This window comes from Anoplopoma fimbria, chromosome 20 (assembly GCF_027596085.1).
Source record: "Anoplopoma fimbria isolate UVic2021 breed Golden Eagle Sablefish chromosome 20, Afim_UVic_2022, whole genome shotgun sequence".
In the NCBI taxonomy this organism is placed as follows: Eukaryota; Metazoa; Chordata; class Actinopteri; order Perciformes; family Anoplopomatidae; genus Anoplopoma; species Anoplopoma fimbria.
In genome coordinates, this window is record NC_072468.1 from 5135307 (window position 1) to 5155791 (window position 20485).

A 20485-nucleotide genomic window follows, 5' to 3' on the forward strand; every position below is an offset into this window, starting at 1 on the left:
AAGAGTGTGTTGGGAGTCTTATCATATTAAACTGCGTGATGTGAGTTGCTTGATGTGAAAACCCTTAGGAATCATTGGTGTACTTATTCACATTATAGCCTTGACTAAATTCAGTTTTTTCCCCAAATACTGTGAACATTGAAGGCTACCTGTAGGTGCACAACTCTTCTATTGTTCATTTTAAGTCAACGATACAATATTATTTATCAGTTAAACCCAGTTTAATGAAGGTAACACTAATAGAAAGGGTGCGGAGATGAGAGAGAGGTTCTGATCATTATCTAATCTAGCTTTATGTGTAAAAGGTTTTTGACAGAGCGACTCATAGAGGCATGGTCTAATCTGCCCTGTCATTTAGGCACTCTTCCAAATCAATCTCTTTATTGGCTGCAAGTGGTCTCTGCAGAAAGTTGCATAACGCACACAATTTATTATTCTGGGAACTATCGATGTTGCCTTGTCTGTTCAGAATGCAGATCAGGGCTCTCACTGGGAACATGGAGTTAGACTGAAAGGAGGCGCGTAGGTACTGATGCACATGTTAAAAATGTATAGGTTATACATTCAAATCTGTTCTGTCAGTGAAGATTTTCAGGGGAGAAACATGTTGAAGTCGTGGGATAACAGTCTCTCTGAGTTTTCTAATTTTGGGTTTGTCAGCTCCACAGGCAGAGCTATTGATCTTCCATTTCCTTAGGAGGGACCTCTGTGGTTAGGGACAAAACCAAGCTGTAACCAAGTCTTGATATAGTGTCTGGTTATTTTGAAAGCATGCAGTCATTCAACACGTACTGGCTTAATTACTACTGGATTATTTAAAACCCTGTATACTCAGATTAATTAGTGTTTTTATATTTATTTTGTCTTGCGTTTCATAGTTAAGGCAAGCTTAGCTCACTCTGCAGCCTTACAAGAGTCACTGAAGTGAAACACACAATCTGGCCAACCACTGATACGCCACTCAACTAGGCAACATACACTAGAGAACTTGGATACTGCACACAAGCTTGGTTCCTCCCTCCGTGTTAACCTCTAAAGTGTGGTTGAATATGAAGTAGTGTGATCACATGGCTGCTGCTACATACAGTCTAAAACATGCCAGAGTTGTGTCTTCTCAAGCATGTCATTTTTCCGACACTCTCCCATTTACAGCCAAAGAGGATTTCTCTTTTCCTTGCCCCCTTCCCCATAATATTTCCAGCTTTCTTTCATTTAATTATGTTGTGGTCACATCTCCGTGCACATGGCAACCGCTCTTGCCGCGGCTTCTCTCTACAGCACGGGCATGACAGGGCATGAACTCTGCAAGACTTCAGGCTGCCAAAAGGCTGCTGACTGCACTTATTGCACGTAATTATACTTACCATAAGCTATACTCAAATCGCTCGAGGATTCAGACCAGACCTGTGTGTTTTTGTCTTTCGAGAAACTCTTTTTGATTGATATACTGTGTGCTTGGCAGTGGTCACTCCTGAGATTTGTTGCATAACCAAAACCTGAGCCTCATTTTAAACTTAAGCACTTATCTTGATGCACATGAGGTTGGTCTTCCTTGCTTGGATGCCTTTACTTTCAGCTGCTATCTATGTGGTGAAATGGCAGAGATATCCCTTTTAGCTGGTACTGGTGGTATAAGAGCTTGTGGTCGTGCTCCAGGCAGCATTCCATTGGGTCTTGCGTCAGCCAGCAGTCATTCAGCAGTGGTTAGTCTAGGCTTATACACTGTTAATACCCCCCTCCCTGATGTCATGACACCATTAACCCAAGCCTGCTGGGGGACCGCAGCACAGTTCATGTCAGTCGACTGACACGGCCTGGATCTAAAAGCAGAGCAACTTCACCATCTGTACCAAAACGCTCAGCTGGCTGTCTGTGGTCAAAAAGTAAACCACCGAAGTGAGGGACTGCTATTTTGTATTTTTGGCTTAAGGTTATTTTTGTACTGTCGCAATAACAGTTGTCATTCCTAGAAATTACTCTTCTCTCTTCTGTTAAAATGTTTGACCTACCCCATACTTCCTGCCTAAAAGCATTCCACCATACTTTTGCATTTAGATTGTTTCATTTGATACTCACCCACAACTTAACAGCCCTTAAGACTCATGTGGCCACTTAATATTGACATTACAGCCCAACCAATGTTTTATGTTCTTGGTATCTCAAGTATAACTGCTGAGCAATCATGTCCTGCTTTGTAAGGAGTCGTTTCTAAGAACTGAAACCCTTGCCAGAAGAAACCTTTGTGGTATTATTCTTTATCCTCCTCCTCCATACTGGAAATATGGATCTTTACAGACCTGATTCTCACCGCTTTCCACTTGTGACCAAAGGTGATGCAATGCTCGCTCGTCAAACCACCAAAGTGTACAGTGGATTGGGTTTCTCCCCGTCTGGTGTTAGTCCAAATGTGGCTGAAACCCAAGCCTGCGTGAGATGCAAGAATGTTGCCTTCATTCTGTAGGTAACTGAACACCTGAGGGACCACATGCTCGGGTGGCTACAGGTATTGTGGTGTCGAGGCTCTGTGATTTTGCTAGACGAAATCGTCTCATTAACGCGGTCATCCCCAAAGACTGGGTCAGGACCCACAGGTGGGTCGCAGGAGATTTTATTTGCCAAAATAAATCCGCAGAATTTCTTCCAGTCTTTCATTTAACAACAACAATATCTGCAGTACACCTTTGAACCACATGAGGGAGCCTGAACATTCGTATTGTTCTGATTATTGTAGCCTACTTCTAACATTTAGTCTCATGGGAAAGGCTAGCATTTGTTTCACCGATGAGCGGAAATAAAAAGATTGAAAATGCATTATTTTGGAGTCATTTATAACATATTTAAGGTGCGCATCAAACCAAGTTGTAATTTATCAAACGTATATCTCGTAGAAATGGCTGGTTAACCTTTTCAAGATAATATAAGGTGATGTGGAAATGTCGGTAAAAATGGTCAGGAACGTTTATGCACAGATTCGCTATCCTCATGATTTTTTTAAAAAAAAGTGGATTCCCAGGAAAAATGAATGTTGGGAAACCTGCTCGAACACAGATGTACACCATTTTTACCCCTGCTCTTGTGTTCTCTTGCCTTTATCTGTCGTCCCTTTATTATCTTTTAGGTTATCTTTGTCTCTTTGTGCCTCTGTCTACCCGATTGTCTGCCCCCCCTCTTTCTTTAGCAAGCCTGTCTCTCCTTGTCTCACTCTTTATATCTCTGTCTCTCTCCCTCAGTGAATCTGTCTCACCATACCTGCAGCAATCTGCATTGCCAAATCAAAACAAACCATGGATAGTTGGCTTTGGTAGATGTACCGTACGAATTCAAAAAAATAAAAAAAGAATCGCGAAACCTCAGAACAACACAGGCATTTTTCTGTTCTTGAATTGTAGCACTGTCCCAAACCTAAATCTGATTCCCTCTCACGCTCCGAATACAGCACGTCTGACCATGTATGCATGTATTTTGTTGTACATAATTGCAGTTTCTACCCTCTGGTTTTCTAGTATTATAACCTGACTTAAAAGTGATCAGGGCTTAGACTGGTGTACTTAGGAAAAGGACTTTCGTTAAGTCCTTTTTAATATGATTTTCAGCCAGCCAAGTTTGTTAGCATTCCTTAGAGTAAGTAAGCCACATAAATCCTTTTCCAATTTTTCTGCAAGGGGTCACATAGAACTTCATGTTTCCTTTTGACAGTTAGTCACAGCTCTACGTTCTTGTCTAAAAGGAGGTCTAATGCGACAGTTCTGTGTGTTTTACAACATCAGTCATTGAAAGAGGTTATGTGCTACCAACAGGTGTATTCAGATGGCTTCATGAGAAGGCAAATCCATCTAATGCAGCCCTCTGGGGCCACCATTACAGCCAACTTGTGCACAAGCACAATTGCTCCCAAGCTCCGTCCATTCATCTATGCCATTGCATAAGACCAGTGCTCCCAAGCAGCCCAATGAAATCCTCATCCAATTAGGCACTGTCCACGTTTCCAAAAGGCCTTTCTCTCATAGACTGGTGCTATTCAGCCTCCCCCGGCATGACATCAGGCCCTCTCTTATAGCCCCACTTTACGCTGCTGCTCTCAAATAATGAAAGTTGCCAATTAATGACTAATCAACATGTGCAACAAGCACATCCAGTGAGGAGTGACTACCATCTAATCTGCTGATTAAAACAGGAGACAGAGATGCTCTGTTCGACTCTCTCTCCCCGTCTTTCAGCGTTGCATTGCTGCAGAAACAAAACACACACACACACACACACACACACACACACACACACACACACACACACACACACACACACACACTCACTCTCATACTCTGACAACCTCATTTGAGACACTCATAATTGAGTTACGTGGAATACCAAAAGTTTTAATCAGTGGTGAATGTTGTTTGTTAGTGTAATACCAGGCATTGCCTACATAAATGAATTTGAAAAATGTATTCTTTGGTGTAATCTAATGACTTTATTAGACTATTTTAATGCTAAAGATTATTTGTTGGCTGCCTGTGTAAAAATCCATACATTTAAAGGGTTGCCTACAGGGCTACAGGCTGGTGCGGATCTCCTGCCCATAGCAAACAACACAGTGGAGCATAAAGCTTATCTCTCCACCCATCTCTCTTTCTATATGTCGCCTCACAACAGTAAGTTTTGATAACTCACAGCGTCGGGTTAAATGTTGTCACATAAGGCGTCTGGCTAGTTTAAACACATACAGTAGAATAATTGACCTCCCCTCTCTCGGGGTTCGGTTACGGTCAGTACATTTACTTCAATGGACTACCCATAAGCCCCCAGACACCGAGTTGGATCTGAGCCATTTCTTGAATTAAGACGCTGTTTATGTTCTGGACTGGAGCGGTGCGGGATGAGGGTAGGTGTCGAACGGGGGGGGGGGACTGGGGCTGGGCAAGGGTTTGGAGGAGAGGGAGGTAGCATATGCGTTACAGTGAAGCATGGGTTAACAGTGGGGAATCAGGGGATGGGAGGCTTGGGTGGGTTTTGCGGGTGTGGTACTTGAGAGAGGGATGTGACAAGTGTCAGCGTCCTGGGTGAATTGTTTACATGAAAATGTTGATGTGAGCAGCTTTAAATATTATATGTGTTCTTATGAACAAGATGTAGGATAAGACGAGCAGTCTGCTTAATTGAGGTATATTTACTTCAACCCCTTTTTTTAAATTAGCACAGTTTCCTCTTTCTCAAGTAGTTCAATTCAATTTATTTTGTGTAGACCAAAATCACAAATTTGCATTAGAGGGCTTTACAATCTGTAGACCATAAGACATCCTGTCCCAGGACCGTTGGAACAGGAAAAACTCCCCCCAAAGAACATTTAACATTTAACTAGGAACAACTCTTGGGGAAAGCAACAGAGGAGGGATCCTTTTCCCAGGATGAACATAGGCTGCTCAGCATTACGGAAGGTCTTCCTATATGTTTATGACTATCTTGCCTGACTAACCGTGATTCTTCAAAATATGACTCGCCATATCCTTTCAAGTCTTTGCGGGTTTTAAGGGTTTTACCATGGAGATAACTTTCTTTATTTTATTAACATAATTACTTTTTAGAGGGGCAATAGAGTCTAGTGTCATTCACAGTGAGCCTGTAGCACCATCGACAAGATGATCGATCTTGGACGGACTAAAGTTAGCAGTCCTCTGTTATATTGAGACATTGTATTGAAAGATGGAAACGCTTCTTTAAATTTAGCTCCAGCACTATCAGATAGACATCCAGTTTAGAAACTTTTGCCTAATGGCGTACATTCCCCAGTACAAAAGTTATTATGTAATGGTCGGATAAAAGAGGGTTCTGTGGAAAGACAGTGGCTGCATGCATTACAGTTATGTTATTCGTATCAAACATTTGTACCCAGGTAAATGCAGTGTAATTTACAATTAAAGTATATACCTGTAAAAATCTAAATATTACTGTAAAAATATAGATTTTATTTTCTCTACTTGTATCATACACACAGAGTGAATCAAACAATGTAACAATCTAACAAATGGTTGTGCCACTCTTTTGTTTAAATTGAGCAAGTTGCATTAAATATACCTGTTAATTCTTATTATTTCAGGTCAATTCTTCTGACTGTTGCAAACATTCCTTAACCTGCTTCATTTCTCACCAGTTTGATCATTCAAAAATGTAGTGAACCTCCTGGAGTTGGACTGTAGGACACTCTTCTTTTGTTTTTTTGCTTTCTGCCAAGAGGAACTGTTAAAGAATCTGTGACGAACCCATCGTTATTTTAGATCTACTGTAAATCATTGTTGAATGCACACATACTTGTACGCAGAAATTGGATGTACACTCTCAGCTCCCCCTGAGTGTAAAAGTGGCTCTCTTTTTCCCGTGGCCTTTGACCGAACACAAACGCAGTCTAGGACATATTCATTCTTGTGTTGTCAGCATCATTATCACAGGATGAAATTTTATACATGAAAATATGAGAGCCTGTTTTATTATTAGGCCTAACCTTGTATGTAAATGCACCGTCTTCTAATAAACCAAAAGCAACCTTCCAGGAAATCATGTGCATCAAGGAAATTACAGTAACTACCATAGAAGCTAGACATTTTTACTTTAAATGATCAGGACTTATGAACATAGCTCATTAAACAGCTGAGCACCTGTACAAGCTTTTCCCATAAAGAAAAATGTCTGCTAAGGTTTGTGCAAATGTTCCCTGTGAGATAGGGCAGACAGATTTTCGATTGAACACAAGGGGTCAGAGAGTGATCAGGGAGTGATCAGACTCCCTGCAGGAGCCGGTGGGATGGTGCATCTGTATGAGCGGGCAGTAATGGTCCGAAATTCTGCAAGAGCAGCTTGGTGTGAGATAGAAAAAACAGACCCGTGCAGACATCTACCCCAGGGTGCAGAAGATAAAACACTTTTTTCCGTGACACAAGCTGACCCCTAGAAGCATAAAAAAAGTGCCCTTTTGACCTTATGATACCTAAGTAGGAAGCTTACAATCAGTGTGTGTCGCATTCATGTTATGTACACACACACACACACACATTCTGCCATATGTTCGCTTTTCTTTCAACACCATCCACACACTCCCTGGGCGGCCCGCAAATCAATCCATTTGGCGAGGTCGGGACTATTGCACGTTTTTTTCCGCCAACTGCTCTATATGGAAAGAATATGCTCTCTGCATTCCAGGGATGACTGAGCAGAGCGGCACAGCCCTGTGTTAAGCTGTGTCCATTCCAATCAGCTGAAATCAAGTTGATTGGAATAAAAATATTTTATAATAATAGACACAGGGAAAGTGGTTGACACAGCTGAACTGTACATATGCTAACTTTGAGCTGTGGGGGGGTTTTGGCTTATGGTTACCAATGACGCCAGTTGCATGTATGAAACAGGGTTTAATTAATGCTAAATGTAACCAGGAAGGCTAATTGAAGGGTTATTTTGTTACAGATTTGATGTGTTTGATGAAATCGTCTGATGGGGCAATGAATGCCTCATCACTATAACACCAGTATCCCTTTTAGTAAAGTTCACATTAGTGAGGGGTTAATTCTTCTGCAAGGAATACGGTCAATGCATACTTGCAGTAGCATAGCATGTTGTTACACGATGTTACAAAATACAGACATTGTAATACTGTGTTCCCATTTTTCCAAACAAACACTGTCTTGGTTCAGTAATAGCTTTGGCATCATGAATTTACACATGGCCCTTTAATACTTAAGCCACATGGCATGTATTTAATTTTATTTACATTACATTACATTTACATTACAGTCATTTAGCAGACGCTTTTATCCAAAGCGACTTACAATCAGTAGTATATTACATATCATTCACCCATTCACACCCTGATGACAGGCTACCATGCAAGGTGCCACCATCAGACTCTAACTAACATTCATGCAACATCCAGTCCACACCGATGGCAAGCCTTCAGGAGCAATTTGGGGTTAAGTGTCTTGCCCAAGATGTGTCCTTAACACTTAAAGACACATCGAAGCCGGGTATTGAACCACCGACCCTCTGATTGGAGAACTACCTTGCTCTCCACTACGCCACAGCCGCCCCATTTTAACAACATTGAATGTTTTATGTGAACTTTTAAACATTTGAAAAATATATGTTTTCGGTAACTGTAATAGAGTTCTTTTAGCATCTTGCTCGCTCGTACACTGCACAAGTTTAGCCCACAGTATGTTTGTGGACGCCCCGCTATAAATAACCCCCACTATTTGGAATGTTTTCATAATTAGGAGAGGATGGGATAATACGTAGAGGAGAGAAGGCCTCACAGAAACGAACAGAGGCTGGCAGGCAGGTAGACCGTCAGTAGACAACATGTATATACACAGACGAGTAAACGGAGAGGTATGGAGACAGACAGACAGACAGACAGACTGCCAAAAAGCCAAGCAGGAAGACGGACGGACACAAATCAAACCGAACAGACAGTTTGACCTTTAAAACAGGAAAGCCAGACCAGCAGGCAGGCAAAAAAACAAAAACTGACTCCTTAGTTTATAACTTCTATTTGCTCAGCTCATAAGACTCTCGTTTGTCTCCGGCTTGGCCTACATACAGTATGTGAGGTTAAAAGTTTAATATTTCCATTTTCCACTCTAGGCATTTTTATTGGACTCCTTGGAAAGGCTTGTGGAAGGGAAAAACCAAATAACCTGTTATTTAATGTGTACAAGCTGTGGCCTAAATAAATACATCTATTTAAAACCATAATGTGATTTGAAATACGCGATTCTAATTGTATATTTTATCATTTGCAAAGAAAGAAACATCTTGCAAACGTGTGTCTGAAAGTCTGATTCTGCTTTGCAATCCCTCATCCCCCTTTGGATGCGTATATTTTTGTCATATCCCATATTTTCCCCGTTGGTATTGGTTGCAAGCAGAGGCACACCCCGCGGCCTCTAAAGTCCTCTTAACATCCATCTTTGGTCTGGTTCGCTGGTCAGCCACTGATCCATGGCAGTGGCGTAGTGGAGAGCAAGGTAGTTCTCCAATCAGAGGGTCGGTGGTTCGATACCCGGCTTCGGCAGTCGGGCAAGACACTTAACCCCAAGTTGCTCCCGAAGGCTTGCCATCGGTGTGGACTGGATGTTGCATGAATGTTAGTTAGAGTCTGATGGTGGCACCTTGCATGGTAGCCTGTCATCAGTGTGTGAATGGGTGAATGATATGTAATATACTACTGATTGTAAGTCGCTTTGGATAAAAGCGTCTGCTAAATGACTGTAATGTAATGTAATGTAATCCACCGCCACCATGTAAAAGAGGAGAACTGTTCAGGGAAATGTTTCTACTGTTTCAATTAGGCTTAACTTTAAATAGCCCGCGGGTTCTGCTGACCCTAGGCCTCGTCTTTGGGTTCTCTGCAGGGCTTACCACCTGAGGATGTTAAAGCTGGACCTTTGAGATGTAAGCAAGTATATCAGCACATTAACTCCAAGAGTGACTAAGCATGCTAGCCCACCACGACATGTTCAAGAGCAGCTACACTATTCTAATTTGTGCTGCATTTGTTGAAGCTAGTAACAAGGAGGACAAAGTGAAGTTTTATTTACAATATGACTCGTCATTTATATGTTGTAACATCCAATATAGTATGTAACACTCAGAGGTCAAAGTGTGCAATTTTCCTAAGCAGAAGTAGTGTTTCACCACAATGGTGACTTTTTTTATATACTGTATCGTATAGTTTCAAATATGCACTCACACTATTACAGTTGAATAAAACTGACCTTTGAGCGAGTAAAACCCTAACTGAATACTTGTCTTATGTCTTGTGTTCATGGCTTATTGGCTCAATGGGGGATGTCGTATAACATGGCATGTTCTGGCTTAGACAAATCGCATAAACGTCACTCTGCTGCCGACGCTTTTCTTCAGGGTTTTTTGAGTGATCGACTTTGATCTTGGCAGAAAAAAGATATCACAGTACACATTATGATCCTGTTTTGTGTGTTTTGTTAAATGTACGTAATCATCATGAGGTAAAGAAGTTCGAAGCTCTCTTGAAGCTTTGTTTGTGTGAAATGCAGGCATGTGACACTTGGAGCTTTGGCATTGGAGAATTATTATCCCTTTCTTCACAAAGATCATGTTTGCATATTGGTTTTCTAACAAATTTCGATTCCTAACTTAGAAAGAAACATACATTTAAAAATAGTTGGCCCAAACCACCAGTATGGACATTTTTATATGAATTAAGCTGCACACTAAACATTTCCCATACCACCAGGTGGATGTTGCTAAAACTCAGAGCAGAACACCTTTAGTGAAGGTGAAGAGTGTTGTGTATTGGCTGTGAAGTCTCACCCAGGATAGTCTTAAAAGGATTTAGGATTCATGATCGCCATTATTGCGTTTGAAGTCCACCAGCTGACATTCTCCCTCATGCTAGATTGAGCAAAAAATCCCTTTAATTAATCCAGATGAAGTCACTTCACTGCTGGGTACAGCCGCCAAAAACCCTAAAGTCCCCCTTTCTAGTGTTGCAACACTGTCCGGGTAATTGCACTGTCAAGGTCAGAGATGGTTAGGTTTCAGTACACTGTTCAAGTGTAAGGAATCGAATCAAAGGGCTCTGAGAGGGTCTAATCCCCGCATTGGAATGGCTTTGATTGTGTCAGGGAGCAATTAAGCATAGGTGCATGTGTGTTTGGTCAATATATCAGTCACCAAGAGTCACTGTGGCACGTATGAGCACTTTGAAACTTGGGTTCCAAGGTATTTTAATGCTACGAGGAACGCCTGAGCTTTTTCCCATGTTTTATCACGCACACACAAAGCAGAATTTATACTGGTGAGGTGGAAAGGCCATACATTTAATTCAGTGGTATTTAATGTTTCCTATTTAATCCTCATTAAATAAAAGTGGCAGTTTTGATAAGGATTTAATCGTCAGTGAGGGCCAACAATTACGTTTAAATTCTAATGTATTTAGTCGAAGTCTGCTGCTGTCTGTCTTACACAACCTCCTGACTCCTGAAATCTAATAAACATACAGTTCAGCCACGTTTACTGTAGTCAGCCAGTGTGTGGAGCCTAATGAGGGACTGCTCGGACAGTTTAGGCTGATGTTAATTTGTTTTGTTTTTGTTGCAAACTGTGTGTCTCCAAATAATGTGTAAATGGTGAGCAGCCCTTGCATGCCATCCGGTCAGGCCACACACATGGACTGACACATTAACACACACACACACACACACACACACACACACACAATCATTACAAGCAAGCCCCTTTCAGCGGCCCTAGTGATCGTGTTGCCAGGCTCTTTGTTTAGAATCTATTCATAGTTTGGTCATTATAAGCAAGCCCAATTTGTGAATGATTAAAACAAGTTTTAGTTATAAAAAAATAGAAAGGGAGAGCTCTGATGACAGTTTTATTTATCTTGTCAGCGGACACATTTTTCAGAATGACATACATCTAGTTATAGATGTTATGTTATAAATGGCAGAATTTATGGCAGCCTAAATAAAGCACATTTCGTTCTGCAACAATGAACAATATATGGAATAAGACAATTGTGGTGACTTAAAAGTATTGTTGACCTTAGACAAGAATCAAGCCTCAAGCATTTCAAACTTGTCAAAGACGGAGGATTGTCGAGAGGCAATTGGACTATTATTTTGATTTTAGCACATCAACGCTTAAGTAGATGTTTCTATTTGATCTCTGCTCAAATGTTCTACCTTACAGTCTAAAGGGATTAACACCCTTTATGGTGTCAATATTGCATTTGATAATTTCTGTAACTATACACACTTGCTCCAATATGGTCCTGGTAGACTTCTTCAGTTTATGCATTACTCAGCCCTTACAGTCAAGGCTTTCTTGTAATAGATATACTTAAACAGTTGGTAAATGTTTCTGCCTTCTTTCGTTTCGCCCGCATCACCTTTGTCAGATGGTTTTGCAATATAACGGTACGTCCAGTATGCAGTGTGGTAGTTGACTACTGGGGGCACAGTGGTCCTATCATTGACTGCTGACTGGTCAGTCAGAGGCGGCAACATACACAAATCTGTGAACACAAATAGGGCTTCTCAAATGAAAACTCCTATAAATAGAGGCTATACACAGCCACACATGGGCAGCATATGTAAACATCCACATCCATGCGCACACATACAGTACATGTACACACACACAGACGCACATGTTCAGGCAAAAATGTACACACTCTGCGGCCAAGGAGGCTGCCTGCTCGCAAACCACTAAGTCAAACATGAGACAATATTAGCTGTCTATAAAATGGGAGGCCCTATTTTTAAAATACCAACATGGGGTCATGAACTGCTGCATAAAAGAGCATCATAGTTCTGAGCGCGAGCTGCTTGGCTCCAAATACACCGTGGTCACTAACTTAAGACCTGGAGAGGTGCCTGCAGGCTATTTTGGGGTCAGTGTTTACAGGTGTGTGTTCAGTGGCGGCAGTGCCAAGAGGTCAATAGGCTGCCCACTTTAAGAAGTTCAAATAGACTAAAGTTCATGGTTTTGACTTTGTGGTTGTTTTGACCCGAGGAGGGAGGCACAATAGAGCAGAAAAACACCTTTAAAGTCCCCTGAGGTGCAACTTCAATTACAGCAGTGTCCATTTACAAAGATATCGTTGAATGGTGGAGTATGTTTAAATTGACAGTCTTTTTTTTTTTTTTTTTTTTTTTTTTTTTTTTTTGAAAGACTCGCAGCCGGGAAGCATCTCATTTTTAGAGGCTTCAGGCTCAATAATAGACTTCCATAAGTTGTAGGACTTCTTTATAGTACACTTCTATTTACTCTACAACTGTTCTGCAATCGTAATGCAAAGTTAAATAAGCTCTTTTATCGTCCAAATAAAAACCAGTATGGTTTATCTTGGCTCCAATTCATGCACTTTACCCTAAATATACTGGTGCAAGACTAGTTACAAAGTTTTTTGGTCCATTTACAAAATATTTGTTTATATAGCAAAAAAAAAATTGATTTGACTGTTACAAATCAGAATTTTTGGACAACAGGAGGTACATCAGTACTAATGTAGATTTTGAACAAGATTAAATTATTATGCTTATGCTTAACAATATATAACCAACCACAGTTCCTTGTTGTTGTTTACTATGGGTCTATGTGGGTTAAGAAGTGCTCTGTGCTATATCCGTCTCCTTAGAGCCTACCCTCCATCTTCCTTTCCTGCTGTTATCCTCCTCTTCTTCCTTTCCTTCCCTTCTTGGACCTTCACAACCTTTCCCTTCTTTCTTTGTAGTTTTCCACTAACCTCCATTTGTCTGCTCTTCTTCCTCTACAGGTTCTGCTCTGTCCATCTCGTATTGAAACAGATCCAACCGAGCAAATTGTACAAAAGAGCTGAGAAACACAAAACATGGCTGTGGCCGGATGTCCGGATTATTTTCTGCATCATCCAAATTATCAGGTAAATGGCAATTTCCTATGTAGACTTTTCTTTGGTAAGTTAAAAGTCTGTCTTTAAGCAGAATGTTTATGTCTCGTTATCATACATAAATAACATATTATACTTAAGCGAGTATTTGTACGGATCAAGTGTTTCCATTTTACACTAGAAATGAAACAGCCTAGACTGTAAAGTCAGTATGAGATGCTCTCCAGAGTTGGATGGTTTAAACATAGATTTGTGTCTTGTCCTCATGAAATTACATTGGATCCTGACACAGCACCCAACATTATATCTGTTTACCTACAGGGCATGGCTAAATGAGACGTCTGCAAATTTGTTAGCTGGATGAGAAAATGAAATTTGAACTCTGTCCCTGTACATTACATTACATTACATTACAGTCATTTAGCAGACGCTTTTATCCAAAGCGACTTACAGGAAGTAAAAGTACAAACCGGGCACCTTTTTATTTGTGTATTTACCATGGGAAAGTTATTAGTGAGCCATCCAAGAAGTACTCGAGGTACTTTAGGTTTGCTCCCAAGAATTCCAAGAAATAGTGAGGGTGTGGATTCAGGTCACTCAGGTCCTTGCCAACAGTCCTGCCTTTTCCAGCTCTTCTCGATCAGCCCTTTAGACGGTCTTAATATTATATTTGGGGATATAAGAAGTTATAGTTTGTCCTGTTAAGTCCTGTCCTGACTAAAGAGAGTCAGTGAACGGCAGGGATATGGTCATAACATTCCACCACTGTGGACACACTCAGTTCACAAAGAGCTGCAGGGGGACCAACTGTTTAAGAGTGTTGGTCCAACAGAGGCACAAAAGCATGTTTTAGCTGACACGCCCCCAGGTAACGGCTACTCTTTTCATTCAGATTCTATGGTCAGCTCAGTCCCTCACAGTCATACACACACAAACTCATTCCCAAGGACCTTTTGTCCCTTTGGTGTGTTTCCTTGTAAACTATGGTATTTGAATGGATACATTGATATTCACTGAATCCCTATTAACTCAGACCCTTGCAATAATGCAATTTTTGTTATACAGTGTAAGAGACATCCTATTCGGAGTTTCCCACATAAGTAGATTATATTTGTGGTGATAGCTGAGGGTGGGGGGTGGGTGCTTCTGTGTGCGTGCATAAGGATGATTTATTAATTCATTATTAAATAATGTCATGCGTAAGGTGCTCTGCTGCAAGTACTTGACTTGATTGCATCAGTTTTTAAACTTATTTGTGGAGAGGTGTTCATGATACTAACCATTTGTGAACACCAGATTGATTCGGTTTAGGAATTCAGACAGCCTCCTTCGATGCATGATCAGAGTGTGCATGGAGAAGAGGGGATATTCACAGACGGGTCTGTTGTCAATGTGTTTGTGAGAAATAGAGAGAGAGCAGTCAAGGGGGGGCAGAGCAAATCAATATTACAAGATTTTCCCATTATAAATAGAAAGAAATAATGAAAATCAATATGTGGGTGTCAATGTTGAAATTCTAGCAAAAAATAAATACTAAATAAATAAATCTGTATATGGGAAATATTGCTATTGTTAACCATGGAGACATTTTACAGGCTTGTGAATAAGAATTGTGCTGAGTTGTGTAGATACAGAACATTTTAGTTAATTTAAGAGATATTCTTCTAAATTTTAAAATTAGAAGCAATATGTCTTTAATACTCTTAATAATGCTTCACAAGATGAGTTTGAGGTGCAGCCAATTTTTGTCTTTTTAATGTAATCTTAATTTGTTCGGTTGAAGTTTCACTTACAATATTATTGTACACGAGTACATGGGCTTCGATTGTTTTACTTTGATTTTTTTATCGTAAATAAAGGCCTCTAATCACCAGCTTTTATGCTGATGTGCTGATATGTTTTCGAGTGAGCAAAGGCAGACTTGACCTCTGACATCAGTTTAAGGTTTTGTAGATTAGTTCACACCAGCCTCTGTAGATCAAAGAGCTTCCAAACATTTGTGTTAGGGCAGTAGCACTATTGGTCTGATCAGAAGCTAGTCTGTTGTCTGCTCGTCATCTGGGCCATGGCTTTATCTATGACCTTTGACCTCCTTTGAGCTAGATGACAGAGAGTTCAGTCTGTTAGAGTCTCCCAGATCTCCACAGCTTCGAGAGACAGAAACCAAAGATTCACATGAGACACTGGGTCTGTGTGCGTGCGTGTGCATGCAGTCAACATGTCGACTTTTTAATTTGGCAGACATGGACGATTCAACAGATGTTCCTTTAAAAAAATGTAAAATCTGAATGTAGTGAGGAATCATTTAGTTCTTTAATCATTGCCAGCGGTTTGGATTCTGCGGCTGGAGCTACAGTATACAGAGCTTAATATACACACTTTAGTTTTCATGCACACACACGCTCAGACACACACTCACCCGGCTGTTTGCAAAGCATTCAGCCATAACAGATGTACCTTGACTGCTGCTTGAATTGCTGAATGAGAAAATCCATTCACTGTGAAATTCCAGGGTTACGGAAGATTTTCCCTGATAAAACTTCAGCAGAAATTCAAAACCGATTCAAGTGAAGATTACATTCATACTAAACTCAAGAGATTATATCGCCAATTACATCTAGTTTCTTTTGTATGATCTTAACTGGTGAGTAAATTATAAGTGTAAAGCAAGGATTGTTAATGGCAGGATGATGGCTAATTAAAGCACCCTTTATCCACAAACTACAGCACCAATATTACATTTTGTAAAGTTGTATAAATGTAAAACAAACCTGAGCTAATATGTATAGTAGAACTTGTGTAGATTACAAACTAAAACCCTGTGCAACCATAGCTCAAATATCTCTGTATGCCAAAATATAATATTGTCATGTATAAACGTTCTGTATGCCTTCCAGTGTGTTAAACTTCCCCAAATCTAAGCAGGGTCACTGGATAAACAAGCAGAGTCCAGCATAATGTTTACTGTGAGAGAGGCTGAGATAGGCGTATTGTTTTATCTGGGACTAAACATTAACATGATTTGTGTGGTGTTATAAATAATCCACAGGTATTCCTAGATATCAGAAGAATGCGTTTGTTTTGCTCGAGCTTCTTTTAATGTGAATATGTCATTGATTTATTAAGAGGACCATTTCATAGAAACCACGTGTCAGCGTGGACATATTAAGGCTATGGTGACTATGTTTATTTTGCATCTCTGACACATTCGGTCATCAGTTACAGTACATTGGAGTGCAATGAAATGTACAACTCTTCCATTATACAGTTTTTCCAATTCAGGGTCATGGACTGGCTGGACATCCACCAAGCATGTATTATGTAGCCATCCATTTATAGGTTCGAAATATAGGTAGGATAACCCGGAGAGAAATTATATTCCACAGCAGTCTAAATACATATTTTATTTGTGTATATAACATATATTGTAAGTTTGTGATGCTAAACAGCCCGTGGTTATTTCAGTATGTAGGGCTACTAATGCAGATGTATCTTAGAAAAAATTCCTAGTTGCAGAATTCCCACAGACCTATCAAATTGTTGATTCAATCAAAATAGATTAATTTGAATGAGGAAGAAACTATGATAAAAAAACTAAATCAGCTAATGTTATGAAAATACATTTCACAGCCCTGCTTGTCAGCAGCTCAGCTGTAATGTGACAGCATATAAACAAACATAGCATATAAAGCATATAAACCTACGATATAAACAAACAGATAAACAAAGCACTAGAGCGGACATTAGTATGACCTCCTGATCTCATTCTGGTTAATTATGTAAGAAGGGATTTCCACTTAATGTTTAGTTTTCATGAATGTTGTAACAGGACCGGATAGAGTGAGTACTATTGCTGTCAGCAACAATGCTCTTTCAGAAATAAGTCTCGGACTGTCAATTAAGTTTCAACATCTTTAAAGCTTTCTGATAATATTTAGTTCTAGGTAAATCAAATCAACGCTCTTTCTGACCCAATAGCCTCTCAGTAAGCAAAGTATTGATACATATGCAATCCCTGTTCATAACATTTAACCTCAATCTGACCTCTACCAAAGGCATAGCTTTGACATGTGTCTCAGTCTTCTCCTTCTTTTTTGAGGTCTGATCTCTAGACATTTGTGTCTGTCATGCTTTCAGTGCCATAACCTTGTCTCTGGCCTTCTGCTGACCCCTTTTTAAAAAGCTGAACCCTTGGCCCACTGACTCTTATTTGGAGTGCCTTTCATCTCTCTCTCTCTCTCTCTCTCTCTCTCTCTCTCTCTCTCTCTCTCTCTCTCTCTCTCTCTCTCTCTCTGTGTCTGTCTCTGTCTGTCTGTCTGTCTCTGTGTGTGTGTGTGTGTGACAGGAGGGTCATGGTTCAGCTCCACTGAGCACCCTTTCAGACCATATACTGGTCTTGAATGATGTTTTGCATGGCTGTCTGAGGGTGAATGAGTTAACACACACTAAAGGACTAAAGCACTCTTAAAGCACACACCTTGATCTCTTTTGTGAATCTTCAAAAAATTCAAAAACCCAGACAGCCTTTGATGCCTGAATGGACAATTGACAAAATGTTAACTTCGGGATTTTGTCCTATATAATATAAATACTGGCCATTTAGCATAAATCTCAGCCTTGCCATTGCCTTACTCTGCATTTGGATTTAGGTTTATTGAATCCCTTAAGGTTGAGACTACAAAGAGGGGAGACATAAATAAAATAAAAGCCAACATTTCCAAAAGCCAACACACACACACACACACACACACAAACATTCTAAAGCTGTGCTGTACCATCCCACCAGCCAAAAAGCGTCCCAGTGCTGTCTGGGTGACTGGGTAGGGATCAGTCACAGTCTGGTAGCTGGACCCCCACACGGTGTGTGTTGATGACAGGGTTTGCTATGTCATGAGAACAAATGGGGGGGTGCGGTTGTTACTCTACTATTTTTTTTTTATTACAAAAACAGGATAGACCCATTACGCCCCAAAATCTTTTTTTCCGATCCAGCCAAGACGGCTGGAACACAAGACAATACAAAGACTGAACAATGCAACGTAATGACTCGGTGCGTTTGGGTTACTTGGTATAGAAGAGCGGTTAGGGGTGGTGTTGAACAGCAACATATGCTGATGTTGAACTTCCAGTTAGATCCAGTTTAGTCTGAACGTAGGCACCAGTGTAGACGCCAGAGAGGAACACTAATAACTTATTCTTCGCCGAGAATAAGAGCTCCAATTTTTTCAGGCAAATCATGGATTATATGTTTACAAACTATCCAACAGAGCCCTTATTTTGAAGAATTGAGTTATCAGAGTGGAATTCTACCTCCAGCTTTATTCTCACAGTGAGTCAATTCTCTTACAACTGCTCAGACATTAAGTCTTGTAAGTAATGTTGTTTTAAATGTCACAGTTGATGTACGACTTTATAAGTGTTTTTTATTTGAGCTCTAAAAACGAATATGTCTGACAAATTAGAGCCTTGCATTGAAAAAATGTTTTAGCACAATGTCGAAAGAGTAGTTCAACTCTTGGATTGTATTTGTTGTATTTTAAAAAGGCCATTTAAACGTACTTGTAGCATACCAAATGGGACAAATGCCAGTTAACAAGAATGTTAATAGATAAACATGTTAAGATAATAATAGTAATAACCTACATGCCCTTTAGCCCACATGTAAAAATTTTGATCAAGCGTGTGAAACTGCCTTTTTGAATTCCTAATAGTTCATATGGTCTATATATGAGATTCAACAAACATTGGGGGCAAAGCAGCCTCTTTCTTCCTTGTACACTTGTAGAAATGCTATGACAACAACAGCTCTAAGCACTTGTTGTTGTTTTTTTGTTGCAATTTTGTATTTGAAATGGTCCCACCTTATGTTCTTTACTTTGTGACCAATCATTGAGATGCTCAGGTTTAACATAACATAACATCTTAAGAAAAAATAACCTGATGTATGTACTAGGGGTATAACCACCTTTAAATTACATGTAAAGGATTGCATCTATGAATTATACAATGTGGGCTGAGTGATTAGCTCCTGTAGCAAAGTTCCCAGTTGGCTGAAAAAAAATATTCATTTTTTTTTCTTGCTTCTCTCTCCCACAGCAAGACAATATAGACCGGTCCTCCAATCACAGACAAGCTGACCTCATTGGTCCAAGCTTCCAGCAATCAGCCAATCGGAGTTCTCCAAACCATCAAGGTTGGTCCACCAACTCTAATAGATATGTGTGTGTGTGTGTGTGTGTGTTTGTGTGTGTGTGTGTGTGTGTGTGTGTGTGTGTGTGTGTGTGTGTGTGTGTGTGTGTGTGTGTGTGTGTGTGTGTGTGTGTGTTGTGTGTGTTCTGGTGCTATTGCATTCAATCAAATATTCCTGAGTTACATTGGTGTTTTATGACACATAAGAGCATACTTTGTAGTACTCTGACATCAAGTTACATATGATTTCACGTGGTAGTGGGACTTGTCATATGATATTGCACACTACTGGGATTTACTGTACATTGACTTGGTGTAACATAATCTTGTTGTGTATACAGATTTTTTTTTTTTCATATGTAAGATAATACAAAAAGGTCATAGAAATGACCTGGGTATCTGGTACTACTACTTTGGGTTTGTGCGTATGTGTCTGTGTGTCCCTGGTCTCACTGCAGGGTGGTGAGCGGCCTGCTGCTCATTATCCTCCACTGGACCGGGGGTGGGTGGAGGGGGGATAATATATATTTGGGTCTCCTCCGCTGTAAACATTTCAGCAGTTCAAAGGGTGATCTGCACGGACACAGGGTCCCATTATAATTACGTTGTCTATGTAATTGCGGCGTACAGAGTTCATCCAAGACAATCGGAGCATGAGATTTAAGCACAATATTGGCTCAGCATGGGAGGTAAGGGTGGGGAGTCTGCCAGGACTCAATGAGCGAATTAGAGCGCTTGGCCCTGGCATGGGAAATAAATGGAGCAGAAATTACATTGTCATTTTTCAGGATCAGCCGCGATGGAGGGAACTCCGGAAGGCCAGAGAGGCAGGCGAATGGGGATGACTTTAACTGGGGAACGTTTTCGCTAACACTGTCTGAATAATGA

The 20485-nt window shown here is 40.4% G+C and overlaps 1 protein-coding gene across 2 annotated transcripts in view; it reads left to right on the forward strand.

The window, feature by feature from the left end:
- grb10b (growth factor receptor-bound protein 10b) overlaps positions 1-20485 on the forward strand; it is a 62885-nt gene that overhangs the window by 1300 nt on the left and 41100 nt on the right. For both annotated transcript variants that reach the window (XM_054621099.1, XM_054621098.1), the window contains exons 2-3: positions 13316-13441; positions 19505-19601. In XM_054621099.1, coding sequence (XP_054477074.1) covers positions 13391-13441; positions 19505-19601 — 148 coding nt within the window. In that variant the 5' untranslated portion in view covers positions 13316-13390. The remainder of the gene's footprint in view (positions 1-13315; positions 13442-19504; positions 19602-20485) is intronic.